This window comes from Aythya ferina (genome assembly GCF_964211825.1).
Source record: "Aythya ferina genome assembly, chromosome: 9".
Taxonomy (NCBI): Eukaryota; Metazoa; Chordata; class Aves; order Anseriformes; family Anatidae; genus Aythya; species Aythya ferina.
Window position 1 is genome coordinate 14,431,081 of NC_140305.1, and position 23,131 is coordinate 14,454,211.

The window sequence follows — 23,131 nt, forward strand, 5'->3', positions numbered from 1 at the left end:
AAAAAAAAAAAAAAAGGCTGCTGATGTTGCAGGGAGAAAATCAGCAAGCAGCTCCTGAGGGCTACTGGTTTTCAGGATGATTCCCAGTAGGAGGAACTGGTCAGCTTTGATGGCAGCTATCATTAGTTTAGGCGCCAGGTGAAGGTAGGGAAGTGCAGATCCTCAAGGAGTAACGGGAGACTCTCCTACCCACCTGCTTTCTGCACACTTGCCAGTAATGCTAGCCAGGTCAAAGCTGGTGCCTTGTTCATGAAAACCTGTTGAAAATAAGTAGTTTTTTTAGAGGGCATTTCTTCACGCTCTCTGAAAAGCAGATCAGTCTGGACCTGTGTGGGAGTACAAGAAGTGCTGCACCCTGCAGAACAAGGGCATAAAGGAAGAGAAACAAGATAAAAATAGCTGAAGATTGAAGGTCTATAGGAAGATTTAAAATACAGAAATGTGGGGATGAGCTGGAATTACAGAACTGAGTTTGAAGGAATGGGGTAAATTGAAGAGACACGATTTCTAGTGGGTTTTATGGGGGAAGAACACAGTGGAGCCCCCCTGAGGGGCATGCACCTGCCCCACACTCTGTGCCTGTCCTGCACAGCCCCACAGAGTTGTGACAGGCTCATCGGTGTGGACGGGGGCCCCATGGTACCACCGAGCACTCTGGAACTAGTGTGCTGAAATTCAGGAAGAAACATTTTTATCTCAGAGCAGCATGAGAGAGAGAAGATTTTTAATACTGTATAAGGCAAAATGAGACATTGCAGAGAGGGAGGGAAGCTGGAAGGAGTTGGTGCTCTCTGCTTGAAGAGATTTGTTTTGTGAAGTGTTCTCTGGTTTTGATTTAATGGTGGGTTGGCTCTTTCAAGCAGCTAGGCAGGGGAGGAGGGATGGGAATATGTTCCCAGACTTTGGCCACAAGTGTCCCAGTGTCCCAGGCATGACCTCTTCTGTGTTTATTTTTCTTTCTCTACAACTGACCCAGATGCTGAGACTTGAGACTCCAGCCCTCCTGGCCTCTTCTGGTACAGCATGTCATGGTCCCAGGGATAAGACTGGGTACAGTACCTGGAACTGTTTTTCTTTCAAGCATACTGTTCTGTCCATTTGCATTCCAGGAAGTCAAAACCCACGAGGAAAAGCCTGGGAGAGCACTGCCACCCAGCGGGGACGCAGGCAGAGATGTGAGCAGCCCGGGGACACTGCTTTTTTCACTCGTGTACCTCGCTAGAGAGAGGAGAAAGCCTTTCAGACCGAAGAGTAAAGCACACCATAACAGAACAAAGGGGAAGCTAGGTTTTGGTCTGCTTTATTAGAAAACAGCAACAACAAACGTTCGCTGGAACGAGGTTAGCGTTCGTTTAGCGTTCGTTTATATTTGCAGCCTGCATTGTCTCCTTCCTGGGATTGACAGCAAGGCTTGCAAATTGAGATGGATTTTTTTTTTTTTCATCACTCAGAACTGAAAACCTAACAAAGTGTCTTCAAGTGAACAAACAAACAAAACAGTTTTAACTTAAGCTGATGTGCCAATCACTAAGAAAAAGCACAGCTTTGGAGGAAACAGCATTGAGTTCTACCAAAGTTACAAACCTTTCATTCCAAAAAGCATCTTCTCTGTTTCACTAGTAGGTGCTGCAAATCCAACTAGTCACAATAAATAGTTGAATAAACTTCAGGGCCAAGCTGAGCCAGTTCAAGCATGTCTCAGGGCAGATATAGCAGGGAAGTAAACTTCCCACCTTCGTATCACATTTCTTTGCCTGATGGGAGGTACTTTATTGGCAGAAGTAAACTACAGCTGGTCCCTTTCTTTTTTTCTGGAGGGAAGGAATTAAGATAATTTAAGGATGTACTGTACAGAGGAAATGCAAGGGCTGAGCATATATACAGATATTCCCCAGACGACCCTAGTGGCTGTATTGCCATCCATTGCTACCTACAGCTAAAAAACATCATCGTTGCAGTCTGTGCCACCGGGGCACTGAGGTATTGGGTTTCCGTGCAGTTTTCCTGCGGTCAGACAGAAACTGCCCCGGGCACAATCCTACGGATGTGTGTGTAAGACTTCCTGAGGGTAACGCTCCCGTGATGAGACACCCCCCGAGGCAGGACACACTCTTCAGTCAGCTTCTGAGTTTCAGGGTCCCAGCACAGCACTGTCGCAATAACTTCGTTCTTTTCATCTCGGCCCCCAGTGATAAACAGCTTGTTGTTGCAAGGAGAAATCCCACAACTGGCTCTCTCATGGGTGAACTGAGTCACGAGGCACCACGTATCTTCCTGGGGGCTGTACGAGTAGAGTGCTTTCATCGCCCCACCTGGAGAGGAAATGGATATCAGTTTGTGCCAGCCATTCCTGTGAGAGATTTTAGCTAAACAGCCCACTTCTGCGAGGCTCCATTCCTGACATTTGTAAGAATGATTTACAGCCCAAAGCTAAGAAAAAACAAGGTCACAGGATACTTTATTGTTTTGACAGCCCGATTCACAGAAGGTCACTTATTGTTCACAAGGCTGTGGAATTTAAGGCCAGGACATGCAGCAGGACCACAGTGCACCCAGCAATGGACCTTTGTCATATCTGCTGTTTCAGCTAAGGACATGACTTTAGAAAAATACAAACTTGTCTAAAAGAGCTCAGATCATGAGGGACTGTGTGTGGTAAGCTGTCATGATTAGAAATGGATATGTGATTTCTGCACTGACTCCTCTAAAGGCAGTGTCCACCTTCCCATTAAACTACCTTCAGCCTGAATCTGGCTGTTTTCAGAAGCCCCTTCCTCTTTTTAGGGGTTTGTTAAACTAAGCTTGTACACTTCTTATGGGTAAGCTAAACAGAGAGTGACCTTCATTTTCTCCATGTTTTCCAGTCATTCTTGAAACGTTTTGTACCCCTTTCCCGATTTTACCAGGTCCTTTTCTTTTGAAAAAAAAAAAGTCAATGCTTCAGTACCCAAGAAAAGCTCTGGAAATTTATTTCCTCCTGAGAGTACTAACAGCTGAATGGTTCCTATTCTGAAATTTGCACAGACTGGGTGTGTTTTCTACTTCACCTGTATTGAGTAGGGCCAAGGAAACCTAGAAGCCATGGTCTTATTGATGAGTTATTGATGCTACGAAGCCTGGGATCCTACCTGTTGCCAAAGTAAGCATTTATCTGTTGTATTGTACTAAAAGTTGCTTTGGACAATACTAGTCCAGTACTGGAGGGATGGTCCAGCCACTGTGACACACATGCACACTATAGATCTGCCTTCAGCACACCACTTACTATTTGGTGATTCTCCTTCTCTATGCCAGCACTCAGCACCGTATTGATGACACTGTACGAGACAAAATTTCTGCACCAAGGCTGAGAGAGGGGAAGGGAATTTTTCAGGGCTCAGGTTTTTGAAACAAATGGTCCTCATCCTTTTGGCAGGCATCATCTGGAGATGTGCACAGGCTCCTTCCTCCCTCCACAGTACAGCTCACCACTGTAATCCTGTCTTTGCTTCCAGTTCTGGTAGTTGACAGAGTTAGCCCCGGCCATGATCTAGTGAAGAGGTGGGCATCAGTGGCTTTGCTCCCAAGAAGTGCTCCTAGTACTCATTTCCCTGCATAAATCCCATGTGCATTGGGCTGTGTAATGCTCCTGGGGAGGAGAGGGAGACACAACACAGCAACAAGCTCATGCCCTTGCCTCTACACACCCACCTTTGGACAGCTTTAAGTTCTCTCTGAGCAATCTCCAGCTTTCCAAGATAGCTACCATGCTGTCAGGGGGTTTGACTTGGTGACTCCTCACTACTGTTTGTAAATGTACCAGATTCCCATCCTCGGTAGGCTTAGTGGGAGGTCATCTGACCGTTTGATTACACTCCATAGGGTTTGTGGGTAAAGCCAACACTCAGAAACAAGCCCTGGTGTGTCCGGACAAGACAGAACATTAATGCTCCACCTACCCACAACATAAATGTGATCACGGAAACTCGCAGCATTGATGCATTTGGCTTCTACTGGCATGGGAGCTTTCAGGCTCCACGTGTTGTTTGCAGGGTCATAGCACTGAGTCTTGTCCGTCGCCAGCTTCCCGTTGGGTCCTCCCCCGATCACATAGAGCTTCTTCTTGTAGCTCGCTGCTGCAAAGGAGCTTACATTGACCATGAGGGGAGCAGCCTGTGTGACCATAACAAATGATTAGTGGCTGTTTTGATTTCAGGTTGTGAAACTGACACCTATAGGGTGACAGCCTGCTGAATATTAAGTCACATATCCTTTTTAAGGTGATCAGTAGGGTAATGAGAATAACATATATTTAAGAATAAGGGAGAAGTATTTTTTTTTTAAGACCATAAATCCCTTAATAAAAATATGCTGAGTTCAAAAGCTGTTATTAAAATTACATTGTCAGCAATTCAAAAGCTAGGAAATGTCAGAATTGCCCCAGATCTCTTTACATACTTCTGTACATCAAAAACAAACAAAAAGAAAACCCAAGAAAGTTTTTCATAGTGATCTTTGGTCTTTCTGCTTGAAGCTGCAATTGTTAGATTTCTCTGCAGTGCTTTGCATCATCTGAAAACTAGGATTTATCTTCTTTTATGATGCCTAATCTCACTAATTTCATGGATTATTGGCTGTCTAATACTCTGAGCATGTGAAGTAGTTAGAACTATTTTTTCTCCATCCTGTTTACCTTGAAACCTGCACTTTCAACACAAATGTGCAACCCATGGCATATATAATGCACAGGTTGATATATCACTTTTGTATCTTATATATCAGAGGGATAGTTTGGAACCTGTACTCTGGTTCATACATACTGTGTTCTTGCTTGGTGCTTGAAAAGCCAACTAAGAAAAGGAAAGTTAGGCATTAGATGTCTCACAATTTGTCAGGTAATCCTGTGATTTCTGGTTCCGGAAGGATGTCCATTTCTAGAGAGAAAATGGTTAGGGTGCTCACCAACCAGAAGTGTTTTAAAAGAACTATACTAGGTCTGTCTTCTTCAGTTTTATTTTTCGGTACCTTAAAGTTTTCTGATTCAGATGTTCCTAGTAAGTCAGAAGTTGTATGATGCAGTCTCTTACCTCTGACCAGCAGTTATGAAATGGATCGTATGCCTCCATGCTGTTGATTCTCTGCAGGCCATCAAACCCTCCAATGGCATACACTTTGCCACCCAACACAGCCATTTTGTGCCTCCACCGCCCAATATTCAGATACTCAATCTGTATCCATTTGTTGATGGAGGCGTTGTATTTCCAGACATCATGCTGTGTTTCTTTGCCACCTGCAGTGTACATGACACCATGACACATGTAAATATGATACCGTAGCTTGTATTTCCTCAAAATCTTCAGTATGTTTAAATTTTAATAAGGCTTGCTCATAAAGAAGTCATTGGTCCTTACTGTTAGCTTCTTAAGTTTCCTACACCACTGGCCTGGCCCTGTTACACAAGGAGAAAATTTCTTCATTTATAGTTTATTTGCTAGTGAAGGAAACTGAACAATTTCTGCAGCAAATATTCAGGAAATAGAAATCACTGTTCCTCACTTCCGTGCACCACAACCTTTTCTTTGCCACTTTGGCACTTCCATTTTAACACCGAGTGCAATGCCAACCACACAGGGCATGGTAATATGCAGGAGATCTTTGTGCACTGCAGGGGCTCTGCAGGATGCCGAGAGCTGGCAAATAAGCAAACGTGCTTTAAATGAGATAGTGGCGACTGCTGCAGTCAGAATTGCCAAATCCCTTGAAGGCAGGCCTGCTCTGGGGAATTGCCAGTTTGTGCAGGGCAGATCTACCCAGCCAGGCTAGTGCTTTATACGGTAAATGGAGAAGACCTGCCTGAACCCCCAGTCCATAGTAGTCCTGCATGAGTGTTAGAAGTTTCCCTAGTCAGCCTTGGGGCCATATGTCCGGGATCCCATTTTCATACCTCTCCTTCTGGTCTCTTTCTCTGCTGACATGGATTAATTTAATACTTGAAGATCAGAATTGGACCCTGTAAATTCATCCTAAAGCTGGCTTGCAAGTAAATCTTTCTCATTCTAAAGCAGAGAGTAATGTTTTAACCAGTTCTTTTGGTTACATATCATTTTAGATGTAATTGGAATACAAACAGAACTAGTTAAGCCCAAAACCCCATGAACAGATGAGTAGCTTGCTCTGTCATCAGATTAAATATTCGCTTCACTGATGAATATACTGAAAAGAGATTTCATATTCCATTGAGAAAGTGTCTGCCTTCATTGGTATTCTGTACAGCAGCCAGATCACTGCAAAGTGATGGGCTCATCTCGGGGCCAAATAGCAGATTGAATAGGAGATAATTAGCATGCTAGAAAGAGCCGTTTGTAATGCTTTTGTCTAAGTATTTTTCACATGTATGTGTCGAATTTTATTTGCACTCAAATAGCTCAAGTGGCTGAAGGGCCTGAATGCAGCATTCATGCGTACAATAGGGCTGAGAGGCTGCAGGTGTTCCCCTTACCCCCCCTGAAATCCTCCATTTCCATGAGTTTGTGCTTCCCTGCACAGGCTGAAAGCTCTGGCAGGAGCCTGAGCTGGACCAGGGGGACGAATTTGCTGTACATCAGGGAGCGGGAAGAGATTTTTGAGAGAACTGGAGATTTATTTTGTTTCTGTTCTTTCTCTAGACCACAGTTCTTTCTAAGTTCAGGAAAAAATGTAGCTACATTAGTGAAAGTAACAGAATGGTGAGGACAGTACCTGGCATTTTTAGTTACACTTGACATGTTTCTATCCATCTAGTCAAACCATTCAAACTGCTCAGGGAAATAGTGATCTAAAAGTAGTAATGCATTGTGCAGAGGACTTTCCTATTGTTCAGAAGCTAAAAGAGCAGGGAAGACTCCAAACAATATACAGAGGGAAATGAGCTTGTGGGAGGGGAGATCATGTTAGGAACGATGTAAGTCAAATTAGAAAAGAACCAAGCCACAGGAGCTAGAAGAAAGCAAGCAAAGTGGAAGGAGGCAGATGTTTAAAAGGGAACGAAGTGTGAATAATTTGGTTTAGCTGGAAGGATACTGCTGAGGACTTTGGCCCACCCTTTATTTGAATGGAAAGGCTGAAAAGCAGGTATAATAAAGAAAGAGGGAATGGAGGGAGAGAGGGAGGGAGTGAAAGACATGAGGCAATGCAGAGAAGGAGGACAGAGGACCTGTGAGACTGGCAGCAGGAGGAAAGCCAGCTGATACTCACCGCAACGGGGGCTGTGTTAGCCTGGCCTGGAGGTAGCCTGGATAGAACATAAAGGAAAAGCGAAGAGTCACTGGAAAAGATGACAGGAATAGGAGAAAGCAAAAAGCCTGTGACCTTGAGAAAGAGGAACGGGTAAGAGATTAAAGGCAAATAGAAAAGAGACCTCAGCACTCAAGGGTGTGAAGGTGTGAGGGATGTTCCCTAGTCAGGGTGTTTGACTTAGGTTCCTCTCCAGAGCTAACCTTTAATACAGGGTCTGCCACCAAAGTAAGAAGAAACTCCCTGTGGCTGGCTGAAAGAAAAAAACTCCTTTATTCGTAAGTAGGGAAGGAATAGTCTAATTCTTATCTGAGGATAAAAATTGAATAAACTTTAAATTGGAATGAAGTAATAAAAATCTGGATTCCCAAAAGAGAAAAAGCAATGGAAAGTATTTGAATGAAGGCAAATCATACTTAAACAAAGCATTCATACTTTAGCCCTCCCTCCTCTATTCACACATCCTTTCTACTTTCCTGTTTTAAGCAAGAATAGCATTTGGTGGATGACTGTGCAGGAAAAGGTTTCTTACCCATGGAGGCACTGTTCTGTATTATATTCTGTAATGTGACAATAATTAAACGATTGCTATCTTTTTTTTTTTTTTTTTTCCTCTGGAAAGCAGATCAAGAACACCAAACTTGTTTTTGACAGACCATCAAAACGAGCTGTCAAACTGTAATGATTAACAAGCTTGAGTTTAACTTTTCTGATCATCAAAGTAAAAACTCCGTAGCTCCAAGATCAGCCTCTTACATGGAGCTCAACTGTAGCAGTGTGGGAAGGTAAACACACCTCCTGAAGCTCTCAGGATGAGGGCCTGTAAATGGACCCGTGCTGTGTGTCTGAACCACTGGGTTTCTAATAGTGCCTCTGGCAGGTGGGCTCTTCGAGAGTCCTGGACTGGACTGCTGAAGTGAAGCTGCAAAAGTGCTCCCAAAAGTGCAGTTTTCAGGTAGCAGCCAAGCAGTGGTGACAGTTCTCTGCAAATTCTGGACTGATCCTTGTGGAGTGAGTTAGATTCTGGCAGATTTTCTATGCCTGCAGAGCGGCTAGTGGACTTCTTATAAGAAGATGCTGGAGCAAGCATTCTTCATTTGATGTCTGGTAAACAGGTTTCTGGGGACCTTTCTGTGGCCATGGTCACTGGGTGTTTAGGGTGCTGCACACAAGTAGACCTGCATATGGATGAGTATTGTTTGAAAAGGAATCCTGTGCTAAAACTCTTGCCAGGGTCAGGCAGTGTCCTCGTCCAGCCTGCTGAAAGCCAAAGTGTTAGCAATACCTGCAGTGCTTAATTCTTCTAAAGCAGCCTCAAGCATGCTCTCAATAAAAGCTGGAACTGATTGTGAGAACCGTGTGCGCCCCTCATCCACTCCCCAGGTCTTGTTCCTTACCCGATATGTAGACTTCATTTTTTAGCGTAATGCATGCAAACTCCACCCATTTTTTATTCTCATTGTCCGTCTCCTGCTCTGTGATTGGTAATTTGGCTACTTCCAGGCGGCTTCGCCTCAACGGATCCAGGCAAGTCACTTCTGCTACAAATTTCTCATCTTTAGTACAGCCCCCTATGATCATAAACACCTCAGACTGGAACTCGTGCATCCTGGGCTTGGTTCTCTCTGTAATAATCTAAATGCAAGCAAAAATGCAAGTAAGACAAAGTGAGTACACAGGGCACTTCCACCTACAATTACAGAAAGATCTGCTTACCTATTTTTCGATTACCTATTTTGCAAATCCTAACTGGCTTACAATCAGCCGAACCAGTTATCAAATGGTCTATGAGCTGAAAGCCTAGAAAACATCCCAGAAGCATTGCAATAGAGGTTGCTTTCAGGATTTCTCCAGCACTAGACTTGGTCATTTCTGATTACCTGCAAGGCTCCTTTCAGATCCCAGCACCCTCCTGGGAGCTCCCAGTGTGGCACCGAGAACCATTACAGTGAGAGCAGGAGTGACAAGGCTGCATGTGAGTAGCTGATGAGGAGAGGTTTCCTTGGGGCTGGCAGAGTGAGGACAAGGTAGAAGGAGGGCCACAGGGTTTGTGCCTGCCTTGGGGAGCCTGGAGAGAGCAAGACTGCTGGGAGTGCTAGCAATTAAACTAGAAATGTTAGAAATTAAACACTCATTATTTGTCCTGAAGACATACGTTAAAGTGTCAAAGCAGTAGTAATTCTCTAATGTATTTAAAAAAAAAAAAAATGTTTCTTTGTTTATAAGCTTTAATTGTAAGCCAAAACATGAAGATTTACGTAAAACCAGCACCAGATTCTGAAACGTGGTTAGTTGTAATTTACTGCCTGTTGGCTCACTCCATCAAACTAGATCTTTGTTTCAGAGACCCTGGAAAAAGTCACCTCCCAGGTAGATGTTCACCAGGAGCAAAGAATGCAAGGGGTGCTTGGAAACTTCTGCTCTGCTTGGAGGAAATACTTGCAGGCAAGTGCAGATGAGTGTGTTACTGTGTCCCAAGGTATGCCAGCTCTGTGCTTGCTGAAGGACAGAAGGAATAATTGCCTTCATCCCCCTCAGTAATTCATAATGGAAGGAATGTGGTCTCAAAGGCAAGGGGAACACATAAAGCTGTTCCTCTGCTTCTGCCATGTAACGGGGCATCTGCCAACCTGCAGACCCTCGAAGTGTGCTGGGAGAGCACTGCTGGTGAGAATCAAGTTGCAATTGTTCCCTTCTGCATGCCCCAGAGAAGCAGACCATGAACCCCAGGTTAAACACTGTGGCAAAAAGCAGCATTCTTACAGTTTTAAACTACTTGTAATATGTTTCTATAAAATGGGATAATGTATCTATATTTACAAAGATTATTTACACAGACATAGACCTTTTATTCTCCCTATGCTTAACAAACCATTAGGCAAGTTTTTTTAGACATCTCAGACCTTTCTGGCTTTCGTAATTCTCTTTTTAAGCCATCTGTCACCATTTCCAGGCGTTAGCCTCAGGCAGGATAGCTGGCAGGACTGCCTCTTACCACGGCTGCCCCTTTGAAGGTGAGTGTAATGAGTGTTCAGCCCTGAGCAACACTTCTTTTATCTGTCCCACACCGACCTGAGGCACCGCTGGCACTGAAGAGCAGGCCCCAGTCTGCGGGCGCGTGGGGCAATGCCTCCTCGGGGAGTTCCCACCAGGCCAGCCGGCCTTGCCCTGCGTGGCTGGGAACCGTCTAACCCAGCCACTAGCACCCAGCTCACCCTTGGCCTTCTTCCCCTCCAGTGGCTCACACCCACTGCTATCGATGGATCCACAACACCTTCCCTGAGGCCTCCTACCTTCTTCTGGCTCTCTGACTGGGGAGGCACACACATTTCCTCACACTCTCACATGCCTTTGCTCCAGTTATGAAATCCAACCTCTGGTTGCTCTCCCCTCTACCCCACATTTTGGTCCAGGAGATATGACTGATACCTAACTTTCCAGAGAGGATGGGCAGTTGAGGAACTGGAGATTTACCACAGCCTCACTTGAGCAGGCAGGACAGAACTCAACTGGATGTCAGGATGAGCCTGTCTCTCTGAATGTGGAGAGCTGTGAAGTGAGGAAGATGGACACATCTCTCCTCTGGGGAGAGACCATCCTCCTCCCCTCCTTCTGAAAGGTTTCTGCCCATGTGTAATAGATGGAGGTGTTCTATACTCAGATGTGAAAGGGTCATTGCAACTTGTGACAGAGTTTAGTGTGGAAATTATTTTTCCTTTCTTGGGATTGAAATATTAGCTAAGGTGGTGAGGTGTGAGGAGCAGCACAATTTGCTTTGCGTTTTCACTAGGGAAGTCATCTGGGTTTTTTGTTCAGCTCCTCAAGTCTGTATGAAGGTTTGAGCCCAGATGTTCACAAACAGGAAGCTGTATGCTTTGATATTAAAACAGGCTACCAAAAGCTTCCATGCTTTCTAAATCGTCAGGATAACTGGTGAGGCCAACCTTGACTTCTCAGTAGTACCAATTAGTGAAAAGTCAGTGTGAATACCTTTTTTTCTGCTGCATAGTAGTGCTTCCTTCCCATGGGATTTTTGAGCAGAAGCATGAGGCATTTCAAAGGAGCAGCAAATACCTTCCTTTTTACTCACCTCATTGCCTGACAGATGGTACATTCTTGCTTCCTGGAGCAAAGGAAAGACGTCTGGACACTGTCTAATGAGTTGATCAGCTTCAACAGTCTCAACAAAATACCAAGGGTCCAAAAGGGGCAGACGGACATTCTCCAGCACATAGGGCAAGAGAGGAAACCTTTCCGACTCCTTGTAACGTACCCAGCTCATTACGGTTTCAAACACCTGTGCTTCTTCTGTGACATAAAGGTCGTCACTCTTCAGTGTGCTGCAGAGGACATCGGCTGGGAGCTCCAGGAACTCCTCATAGTGCAGGACCTGGGTGAAATTCTGGATGATGTAGTTCTGCACTTGTTGTTTCAGGCTGCTCAGGGAGTGGGCATCAGCCAGCCTCAGGATGCCGACGCAGTTGTCTGGCTGAAGGGCTTCGGTGAGAAAACTGGCACAAGCATCTACCATGCGAAGGAACTGTGGACAGAAAAAGCATACATAGCACAGAGCAGTTACTTGTACGGCTACAGCACAGGGGAGCTTAGCAGCTCTGCACCAACCATGCACAGTACAGCAAGGAGCTGGGAGAGACAAGAAACCAGTAATCCAAGGACAAGGTGTGTCCAAGAATCTGCAGTCTGAAATAAATTTTTCCTCTTCCTGCTGTTTTGGTTTTGTTTTTCCTCTGCATCCATATTGCTCCTTCTTGCTGGACACAGACAACCTGTGACAGTCATGAGTTCAAACTGTTTCACAAAAGTAAAAGTATTTCTACCATTCTTCCCTCCATGAGATCTGAAAGCAGTAACAACCATGGAGTTACAAAGCACAGATAAGATCCTCAGGGTTCAGATGTGCTTACCCTCCTTCATCTTGAATGACAGCTCAGATCAAACAGAAGAGACTCTGGTTTTGGAGTGCAGGTGGCTCCAAACACTGTCTGCATTGATCCTCCCACCATCCAAACTTTGAGTGTGTCTGAGGCCTTGCAAGGGTGGTGGAAAATGAGTGCTGAGGTGTGCAAGGTTTGGACCAAAGCTTTGCCCTCCCCAGAGCCATGCTGTTCTGCTGGGGGATGTGGCAGCAAGAGATTCAACACCAGCAAATTTTTGAGTTGCTGGACAGCCAGGGATTTCTGGCTAAGATGTGTTGTGGGGGAGACCTTTGGACATCTTAGTGATCTTTGTTTTCCTTCAAAAAACATAGATGTGCCTTCTTAACCAGAGTCGTCTTAATCAAAGAATTTCCCATGTTTATGTTTTATAGGGCATCAAAACTATCGTCATTAATTTGCTTGGCACAACAGCCCCACCTGAGGATCCCAAATGTGCAGATCCTGGAGCATCAGTGGGGCGTTTGCCGTGAACTACAAAGTGAGCTGGGTTGCTGGTGATTATTCAGGAATTGGGAACCTGTTTTGTGTAGGAAGGTTATAAGTTTTTGTCCTGGGCTTTCCTTTGCCTCTGTGGTTTTGGATGTGGACAGGACATCAGTATTTTGTATTGGTTTTGGCAGTGAGCAGTGCAAATAGTAACATCCAGAAAGATGGGTCAGGACCATTGCTGTGCATTTCTGCCCATGCCTTTTGGGTCCTTTTTCCATCCAACGTCATCAAGCAGACCGTTTTAACTCATTCTGTCCCACGGGGGAAAGTTGCACAACAGTAATTCAAGGGGAAAGAGGAAGTGAAACAAAGGAAATGCACTTTTGAGCACTATTTAGATTTGTTTCAGTAATTAGGGTAGAATCTTCTAGACCCACAACGTTGTGTTGACACATTTAGACTGTTTACCAGAGCTGAGCGATCGCAGACGCTGGGCGCAGACTACCTGGTTCCTGTTTTACATTTAGATGTGGTCAAGAGTTTAGAGAAATGCAACTGACTGATGAACGAAGCTACGCATGGTCTCAGAATATGTTGCTGCCATATGTGTTGAACACGCCAGCAGCACGCCACAGGACCGCAGCAGAGCTCGGCAGCCCCTCAGTGCTGGCTATGCTCACGTTGGCTGTTCTCTGGGCTAGCAAGAGGCCCGTGCTAAGAAACCACCAGTGCATTTCCCTGAGGACCTGGAAGGATTTTACCAATACCGGGCAGTTCACAGCCCTGAGGAAGGTTAAGCATTAGCTCTTTCAAAGTTGGCAGTAATGAGATGCAAGAACAAAAATAGGTGGGATTTGCCAAGGTCACCCGTGAAGTCATTCACGAGTCTGGGAACAGACCCTAGTGTGACGTTGACACCATATGGCCCAGCCATGGTACAGTGCTCTGATTACTGACACATGGCTTGTTCAGAGCAATACTCATCAGGTGACACCGGAGGTTTTCTCCCAGGCAGTGCTGGTGTAACAGCCACGTAGGCACCTCTGAGTGCCCCGGGTCACTGCACGTGCAGCCAGACAAATGAGGAACTGCGAGGCGTGGGTGTGAGAAACGGCCCCTGCCAGGGCCTTAGCCTGAGACCAGGAGTGTATCAAGTTAGGACTTCCCCCGGCTGCTGCACCTCACCTCCGTGCTGCTCTGTCTCCCCATGCAGAGACAAAACTCCCCCCAAAAGTCCCCCAAACATTTGCTTTCCTTATGCTTCTGGCACTCAACATTTCCATCATTTTCTCCCGTGAGTATCCCTCCTCATGTGACCTGGGCATTTTAAAAGCCTCTTTGAAAGTTCTCTTCCCTGAGAACAGTTTCCCCAGTAATGGGGTCCTTCTTTTAATACCTTTTTGAATGCAGATTCTTACTTGCTGGAGACATCCCATATGCTTGCTTGATCTCTACTTGGCCTTCTCTCTGAATAATAAAACCTTGTGCTCCCAGTTTAAGTCCTTGCTTGTCCCAGCGTTGATCCAGCCCTTCTAGTGTAAGCAGTGCCAGTAGCCCTGCCCCTGCTCTGACCCCCAGAAAGGCAGGGGAGTGGTGGCTGAAAGCCCACGTTCATAATCCTGCTGTGTGCAGCATGCTCTGGGGTCAGCTCCTGCACCCTGCAGCTGCTCTGTCCCCGCACGCCCTGTCTCGTCACTGACACCTGCATCCCCCAGGGGCCCAGGGCAGGGAGCAAAGGGACACGGTGACCCTTGCAGGGCAGCTCTCTGGGGACTGGCAGCCTTCTGAGCCCTTTCTCCCGTGAGCCAGCACTGCCGAGGAGCCCTTCACTGGCAAAGCAGGCCTTCTGGTCTGGTGCTGTGCAGCAGCTCAGTGTAACTACCGCAGCCCAGCCACAACCACCCTCGCTGTTCACTGCTACGTGGCTACAAGGAGCTCCTCAGATAACTGCCAAGGAGGAGCAGGAGCCTACTTTCTTCCCACAACCTCTTTGTTTCCAGCAATGCAGCTCAGGTGCCCGCCTCACACACGCCATGCTGAGGCAGCGGGGTAGGAGACAGGCGCCGGGGGCCATGAGGAAGGGAGGCAGGTGTGAGGGTTGTTGTGGAATTTCATCAGATCGAACAGCCCAGAGAAGCAGCTGAGATGCTGGCACTGAAGGTGAGCAGGTGAGCTGTACTGCTTGCTGCTCTGCACGGCAGCGGGCACCGCGTGGGGCTGAGGTGGTACCAGCCAGGGCAGATGCGGTGGCAGGACAGACACAGCAGAGGAGGCGGCTGGCAATGTGAGTTCACACACTGCAACTGTGCTCTAGGTGGAAACATTCCTCGGGGTCACTTCAGGGTGAGGCTTAGCTGTTCGGCTGCTCCCTGCTCGAAACCCTTCACCTCTTTACCCCAGAAGGCAATGTGTGTGCACAGAGCACACTGACAGCATGGCCTCCTGCCCGCCGCACAGCCTGCCACCTCTCCCTGCTGTCAGTTTTGGCTGCGTCTGGCTAAAAGTTATTAGAAGGGCCTAAGAGAAGGCATAATTATGTAAAACTATTTCCTGTAGGAAACCAGGCAAATATAGTTTCTAGAGAAAAGTGGAGTGTCTCTATTGGAACCTCGAGAGCTGGGCAAGTTACTCCTTTTCTGGTTCTCGGTCAAGTCACAGAGATCGAAGAGAAGCACTGCCAAAAACTGTTACTAGTTGGGTAAAAAAGTTCTGCTTGGAAATCAGTTTTGTCACATCATTAAGTGGAAAGGAAATAAATCTCTCTCTTCCCCAGTTACAATAAATTGAAGCATTAATCTTTTGAGCTGCTAATATATTGAAACGAAACATTTGACTCTTTTTTTTTTTTTTTCTTCAGCATAAATCGGAGAAGCAAACTGGCAAATGCTCATAGTTACTAAATCTTTTTTACACAAAACACATTTTCAGCCAAAAACCTCACCCTTCTTTAATGTGAGGCTTTAAGGCCTTATAAATCACAGTATCCAAGACAGTTGCATTAAGGCTTGGAATCACTGCTTTCAGTAAAACATTCCTAGTTTTCCAGGTTTTTGTAGTTTGCTTTTCTTCCTCATGGCACTCATGATTTTACCATTACTATTACACTGGTTAATAGTTTTCTTAAAGCACCAGCTCTGGCAATCAAATTTAGTCATAATTTTCAAGAAAAATAGGGTAAAGAGAAGAAAAAACGTAAGTGTATGCTCTCAATAGTTACAGGGAAAAAAAAAAAAAAAAAAAAGAAAAAGAAAAAGAAAAAGAAAAAGAAAAAGAAAAAGAAAAAGAAAAAGAAAAAGAAAAAGAAAAAGAAAAAGAAAAAGAAAAAGAAAAAGGAAAAGGAAAGGAAAAGGAAAAAGAAAAAGAAAAAGAAAAAGAAAAAGAAAAAGAAAAAGAAAAGGAAAAGGAAAAGGAAAAGGAAAAGGAAAAGGAAAAGGAAAAGGAAAAGGAAAAGGAAAAGGAAAAGGAAAAGGAAAAGGAAAAGGAAAAGGAAAAGGAAAAGGAAAAGGAAAAGGAAAAGGAAAAGGAAAAAGAAAAAGAAAAGGAAAAAGAAGAGCCTGAGGAATGATCCTAAGGAAAAAAGGTTCAGAAAAATAAATAAATACATACATACATAAATAAATGAACAATAAAAAACTTAGGAAAGTGTCCTGAAAATGAGCCAAAAACAATCTCTGAGTGCTGCCAGTTTGCAGTATTGGTCTGCTGCTGAAAACTTCAACAAGCTACTGTACTCCTGCCCCAGGCATCATTAAAGCTGCACCACCTTTTCCTTGCTACCTTAGGGAGCACCTTGAGATAACTTGCCCTTCTCTCCCCACACCAAGCGCCACAGGTCATTTACCCCAAAGGCCACAGGCTCATCTCGGAGTAATATGTGCCATGTGTGTAAGATTCAAGAATCCTAAGTGCATAATGAACCCTGGTGACTATGGAGTCGGGTGTTCTGACCTTCCTGGAGGCACAGACCGGACACGCATACACACATTGGCACTTGGCAGGTTATGCTGGTTGCAATGGGTTAGCAATTTGCAGCTTGGTACCATGGACTGCAATTTGCTAGACCTCACAGGTGATTTACAGGACACGTGAATTCCTCGTGGATCAAAGGCTGAGTGAGGCTGTGCAAGTCTGACTTCCCACCAGTCCCCAGCCAGGATTAAAACCCTTTACATCACGAGTCCTACAAAGGAGGATGCTGATGTTATCTGGTGAGCCTAGGCGATGGAGAGGGATGAAGCTGGCTTCCTGCTCCACTGACTTGGCTGGGCTGGGCAGCAACCAGCCTTTGTGGGGCCCTGGGGAGCTGCAGCCCTGGCCTGCTGCATGGCGAGCACCCACGGGGGCAGCTCCCGCAGGCAGAGCCCAGCCGGCTGCCTGTTTGTGCACCCCAGAGCAGGGATGGGACAGCCAATTTTTACCCCAGTGTAGGTGCCTATGAAGGCAAAAGCCCCTGGAAGGCATGAAATCGGAGAAGCATGCAGTGTTGTAACTGGGTATGGCATGGTGTTGCCAGAGTGACAGGACTGGAATAGTGCATTGGGATTATCTGTACCTGAAAGAGGCTGGCGGCTTCCAAAACTTTCTGTACATTTTGCTTTGTGATGAGCATTTTGCTGGTGTAGGTATAGTCCAAGAGTATATTCATGGTTTCTGCATCAACTCCTTTGAGTATAATCTTCTCTTCGTATTTCTCTCTTAAATCATTACAGAACATGGCCCTGGAAAGAAAGACATTTGTCTTTTACTGCAGCCCAGACAGGATGAGGCATTCTGAAAACATTTGATTAGATAGATTTCAAAACAAAATACTCTGATTGCTTCATATTCTATGCAATTAGCCCTATAGCAAAGTAATAAGGAAAATCCTTTTGTTGTCTTCATATCTTTTTACTCATTTGATAAGGTGAACACAAATGGTTGATACCCCAGAGCTGGACTTTGCAGCAGACCTGGAGCTCCGTGGCAGCAAAAGGCAGCCCTGGGAAGTGCTCTGTATCTGGGCTGATGCTGCACAGCGGATGTGCCCACACCGATGTCTCATCTACTGGACTCTTACAGATGCCCTCACATTTCTAGTACAGGCACAGTTCATTAAGCCCAAGCCTCCAAGCCACTGGTATTCTCCATACTTCATTAACCCGTAGCACGTGTATTTTATAACCCTGGCAAGGTCAACACCCCGGGGCTTCAGAGATGCAAACTGCTGCTCAGACTGAAGCCTGAGGTCCAAGCCAGATCTGTGTGTCTGACAGCCTCACCTCTCAGCTTCCCAACTTATCTCTGACCCCATTAATACCAGGGATAGGCCAGGAGGGAATGACTTTTTTTTTGCTTTTAATTAAGAGGCTGACTTTTTCCTCTGCTAAATTTTGGGAGCTTCTGGTAGGACTGCAGAGTCAGTACCTCTGGCCCAGAGGAGTGTCTAGATAACCATGAATAGGAACCAGTGTTAGCCTGAAAGCCCAGTGTTTTCATGCATAGTGGTAACACCGCTCCTTCGATGGCTAATGCTGAATTGGAAAGGCAACAGACACATACAAGTTTGACACTAGTCAGATTTTTCATGCGAGATGTAATAAGAAGATTCTCTAAGAGCTATTTAAATCCTCCTTGCCTTGTGGAAGATGCAAGGCAAACACACCTTCATCTGCATTTTCAATCCACAGTTCTAAGTGTTTCTTGCAATGCTTTTGATTTTATTTACCAGGTCGATCAGTCCAGTCTTGCTCACTGCATTCAGGGTGAGATTTCACATCACTTGGAACCTGGCTCAACAGATGAGAAGCACATGAGCCCTCTTGTATCTGCACTGGGGAAACCAGGCAGAGCTGAAGTGTAATTAGTGGTGTTCTTTGCACTGCATGCCCTTCTTTGTTAGTCACATAAAATGTTGACAGGACACTGCAACCCGGGAGATGTCTGGAGGTCAAAGGTCTTCTTGGAAAAGTGGTCCTGGGTTTACAGCAAGCGAGCTGTCTGACTGACACACCTTACAGGAGCCCAAATGTTAACAGGTTTTCTTGCAAAGCAGTTAGGCAGGTGATTGGCAAATGGATGGAAGGTATCAACTGCTCTGCTCTAATTGCTCCCCACCCCTCGTCTCAGAAGAGATCTTATAGCAAGAGAAATACTGGTGTATAAGGCTGCATTTTGGTAAAGAGACCTATCTTTTGAGCAGAATAGTTGGGGAGAGAAGTTAGTTGCAAAAGGTGTTCAGCCAAAAGTCTCATTTTCCTTTCACTCATCTCAGCTCACAAGAGATTTTTGGGGCACTGCCTCCAATCCATGGCCGGTTGCTGTTACCCCTGAAGTCTGTGTGTTTGAAAAGCACAAAGACAAAATGCTCCTTAACTTCAGTGGGCGCAAGAGTGGGCTCCTCTTCAGCTTGTCCCACTTGTGGTGGTGTTGAGTGTTGTGTGTAAGTCAGGGGCATGGAGGCAGGTGGCTATTGGAAGACAAAAGCACTTGGTGCCCACTTCACCAGGGGAATGGGATTTCAGTGTGGAAAGGGAGCTTTGTACAAAACTGCTCCTTCAATTGCTCGGAGCTGACAGGCACCAGAAACTTTGTCTGAACAAGAAATGGGCTGTCGGAGGGTGCAGGTGCTGTCTGCTCTTGTTCCTTTTATCTCTTAAACTGGTGGCTCCCGTCTTGTATTGAATCTTCTCTGTCAGGGAGGGAAGGCAAAGCTTTCACTTCTGTCCCCCAAAGCTGGAGTGCTTGGTAGCTGTCAGCTGGGGATAGCCATCAGTACTGCCTGCGACCACCTTCACCCTGTGAGCTGACGGGGGGAAAGACCCTGACACCATGCTTCTGGGGACAAACGTGCTGCCTCTGGTCTTCTTGGTTTGCCTGTGCTTACCCGGAGAGGTTTGTCATTATTTTCTCCAAGGCTCTAAACCCTTCAGATGTGGCTACCAATTTTGTCTGTTTCCGTGGTTCCCGTTCCCTGTGTAATTCTAAGCTAGGCCTTTGAACCAATGTTTATTTTAAGAAAGGCATATCTGAAGTGAGGAGCTCAGGGCCAAATTTAGATGCCTAAAAATGGGTAAACTAACAAAAAAAAAAAAAAAAAAAAAAAAAACAGGGAGAAAGGGAGAAATCTCAATGAAATAAATTAAGGGTTACAGTTCGTGAAGCGCATTTTAAGCATCCACCCATGCTAGAATGCTTGCGCTTGGAATTATGAATCTGACTTCAAACAACTGTGCTGGAGGTTGAGGATGCTCTGGAAAATATTGCTCCAGCCTCTCCTAGCCCTGTTCTCCCACTGCCTTGGGTGATGCAGGAGGGAAGAGCACCTACTCCACCGTGGCCAGCTGGGGCTGCTCTTCTCTGCTTTGGTACCTTCACACGGGAGAAGTGAGAGAGTTAATTCTTTTATGTTCACAGATGCAGGATATGTCAGAAATACTAGCCTACCTGCTCTCAAGAAGTGCTGAAGGAAGAAGTAGAAGTTGTTAACTTTGTTTAACTGTGCTTATATCAGCTGCTATGCATTGCTTACGTTACGGCACCCGACGGTCAGGAAGGGGGTTGTGTAATACACTGCTGCAGGGGACAGCCCATGGCAAACAGGGTCCCTTTGTTTTGCTCCTGTGCATGGTTCTTACAGGCCCTATAATTGCATGCTCACAGGAATGGTGTGGTTCAAGAGTTTCTTTCTTTCAGCCCATGCAGCTCCCGGTGAATGATGGCACAATGAACAAGCCGCTTTGTGAGGCGCAGAACCACTGAAGTTCAGTCCCCTACAGACTTCTGTCCTCCTTTCCCCCTCCATAGGAACCTCAGCTTCCCCTCCTCAAGTCCTCCATTCTCTCTCATTACTCTGCTCGCAGGCATTTCGCTACCCCATATCTGACTGAGCAAACGCAGCGTGTGCCTTGGTTACTTCCAAGCACCCAAGTGGTGGCTGGCCCAGATGCAGTGCTGGTTGCACAGCTGAGCACCACGGGGGCCCAGCCCCAGCATCCCACCTCACGTCACTGCTGATTTCCATCAGACGTGGGGGAAATTCACAGTTTTAAGATTTCTGCCCCTTTGCCAAGTTTGGTCAAAAGTTACCCGAAGACTTATGACAAAAGGCACTGACAGACAGGCAGACAACATGCTATAAGGAGTCCTAGCTCCCCAGGAAGCCAGACCAAGCACTAACAACCAGGGGGGCAATCCCTGCACACATGTGCGAGTGCAATGAGATGGGATGGCCCATCCCATGGGCTGAATGCAAAGTTGACTGACAGTAGATAGCAGAAAACTGTCTTGGCTGTTTTTAACTGTTGAGGTCCCTTCTGATTGCAACACCTTTCCAAGACACCTTTTTCCAATTGCCATTTTTCAAAGTAAAATTGTCATTCTTACTTTAAGCTGTGCATCTGCTGTCCTTCCTGCATACAGTGCTGGTAAGACATATGTGGGCATCTCTGCTTTTAGTTGCATATTTTCACATATATCCATAGTTTTCACACTATATCCGTAGTCCATCTGCAGAAATAACACCTATCACCATATATTCACAGACACCATCTCTGTTATGAGATGACAAAACCAGAACTGTTCTTCCAGGCGGTGCCAGCACAGCTTACTAAATCCATTAAAATTAGCTTTCTGCTCATGTCACAAGTGGTCACAGGTTCTTTTTTTGCATGTTTCCTCTGTAGCTCTTCAGTCATCTGACCACTTCAGCGGTAAAAAAAAAAAAAAAAAAAAAATCCCAGCCATGCAAATGTGATTGTCTAAACGATAGTGGAAAATCTGTGTTAAAACTGATACCAAGTCCCTCTGTGTGTCTAAAATTTGTTCTTGCTTAGATATGCTGTAGTAGTGAAAGAATGCATAATTCAGGATGACCAGGAAAAGGAGGTGAAATGGTAAAATTGCTTTCAAGTTGATATTTTCCATTGCAGCTGATTTTCAGTAACACTAGGAAAAGTGAAAAATTCCAACTCTTTCTTCCTCAACGATTTTATGTGACATGTATTTTTCCCACAGAACGATATCACAGTATTACAACACCACGTCTATCACAGTGAAAATACAATCTGAACAAAAATTCCTCTTCGTTTGGGTCTCAAAAGGATAATATAAGGGGACTATGGTTCCAGATATTTGGTTAAAACACCATCTTCCACTTGTCTGCCAACCATTCATTTCTCTACATTCCTCAAGCAGACGTGTTGGGTGCTGGTACCAGAACCCCAGCAAATCCAGTTTCACACCTGCCTTTTTTAAGTCTTTAACTTTAAAAAGAGCCAAAAGGTATCAGGAACCACAAACTTGCTCAAAGCTGCAGAGCTTACTGCCCAGTTTACCCTCCTTGGAGATCTACAGTTCAAACGTAAGACACAAATTAAGTTTCTCGGTTTGGTTCTTAACATGCCTTACCTGAAATAATTGCTTGCTGCGGCCAGGACCACTCGGTGACAAGAGAATTCCCTGCTGTCCACACACAGAATGACGTCTGTGAGGGAGTTTTCAAGCCGAAGGTTCTCCAGGCCGTTCTGGAGCACCAGGGAGAGTCCTGTATCGTCAAACTTGACCTTTTCACCATTCGAGACTTCCACCAGGTCCCCCATTTTCGTAGCACACTCATTGTCCAAAGCGAGCGCGGGCTCCTCAGAGCTCTTCTCCAGCGTGTCGCCCATTTTCTGGCCAGCACCGGCGCATTCTGCTGGGGCTTCGATCTAAAAAGAGTCGCTGAGCTTCAGACGAGTCACACTGCAGAAGTTAGGCGGATTTCCTGTCCAGAGCTCTCCGCTTATCTGTAGCTGTCACACACACATAACAGGAAGCCTTGCACTTTCTCATCCTGTTAACACAAACAAAGACTTTTTTTTTCTTTCTTTCTTTGTGAATTTCAGGCGGTATCAACGTGTTTAGAAAGGACTTAAGATGCCTCTGCATGTGAGAAGATTACAAGTGACAGGGAGGGCCTGCTTCCCACCCTGAAACCAGCCCTTTGCTCTTATCCAGGCCGGCTGGTTGCAGCGATAGGTGCACCACATGGCTATCAGGTCACCTCTGGCAGCCTGGGCAGCTGAGGGGAAGAGGGTATTATTTGAAATTTATTTTTTTCCAGGTATGTGGTAACTAATCACGGAGCTGTTTGTTTTATTTTGTTGTTGTTGTTGTTTTATTATATGGTCACATATTCAGATAAGCCTTCCAGGTGGCTGTTTCTGTCCATCATGACATGCTAGCTGACAAACATCAGATAACTTCTTTAAGGTAAAATCAGTGTAACTCTCTGCAGAACACGAAGCAGTATCAAAAAGCTCCCAGCTGAGGGTCTTCAGGCCATGCTGCCAGGCACAGTGATGTCTCTCGTGGGTCTGTGCAGCCAGTGCCATGCCACCAGTTCTGGGTAGCAGTGGAAGCTAAAGGGGAGAACCCAGGGAGCAGTGGATGTGCTCATCCCCATTGTCCCCACTGCTAGAGGCAGCTGGAGTCACATCTGTATTGAACTTGCAGCCCCCAGGATGAAGGTGGGTGGT

At 45.7% G+C, this 23,131-nt stretch overlaps 1 protein-coding gene across 1 annotated transcript; it reads right to left on the reverse strand.

Moving 5' to 3' along the window:
* Window positions 1-1,284: 1,284 nt before the first annotated feature.
* On the reverse strand, window positions 1,285-22,403 carry KLHL6 (kelch like family member 6). The gene is made up of 7 exons (XM_084529116.1): window positions 22,023-22,403; window positions 17,191-17,356; window positions 11,342-11,791; window positions 8,649-8,886; window positions 5,067-5,269; window positions 3,939-4,152; window positions 1,285-2,312 (listed from the first exon to the last, which is right to left on the reverse strand). Exons 1-7 carry the CDS (start codon window positions 22,280-22,282, stop codon window positions 2,011-2,013), a joined length of 1,833 nt encoding a protein of 610 aa, XP_084385242.1. The 5' UTR covers window positions 22,283-22,403; the 3' UTR covers window positions 1,285-2,010.
* Window positions 22,404-23,131: the final 728 nt, after the last annotated feature.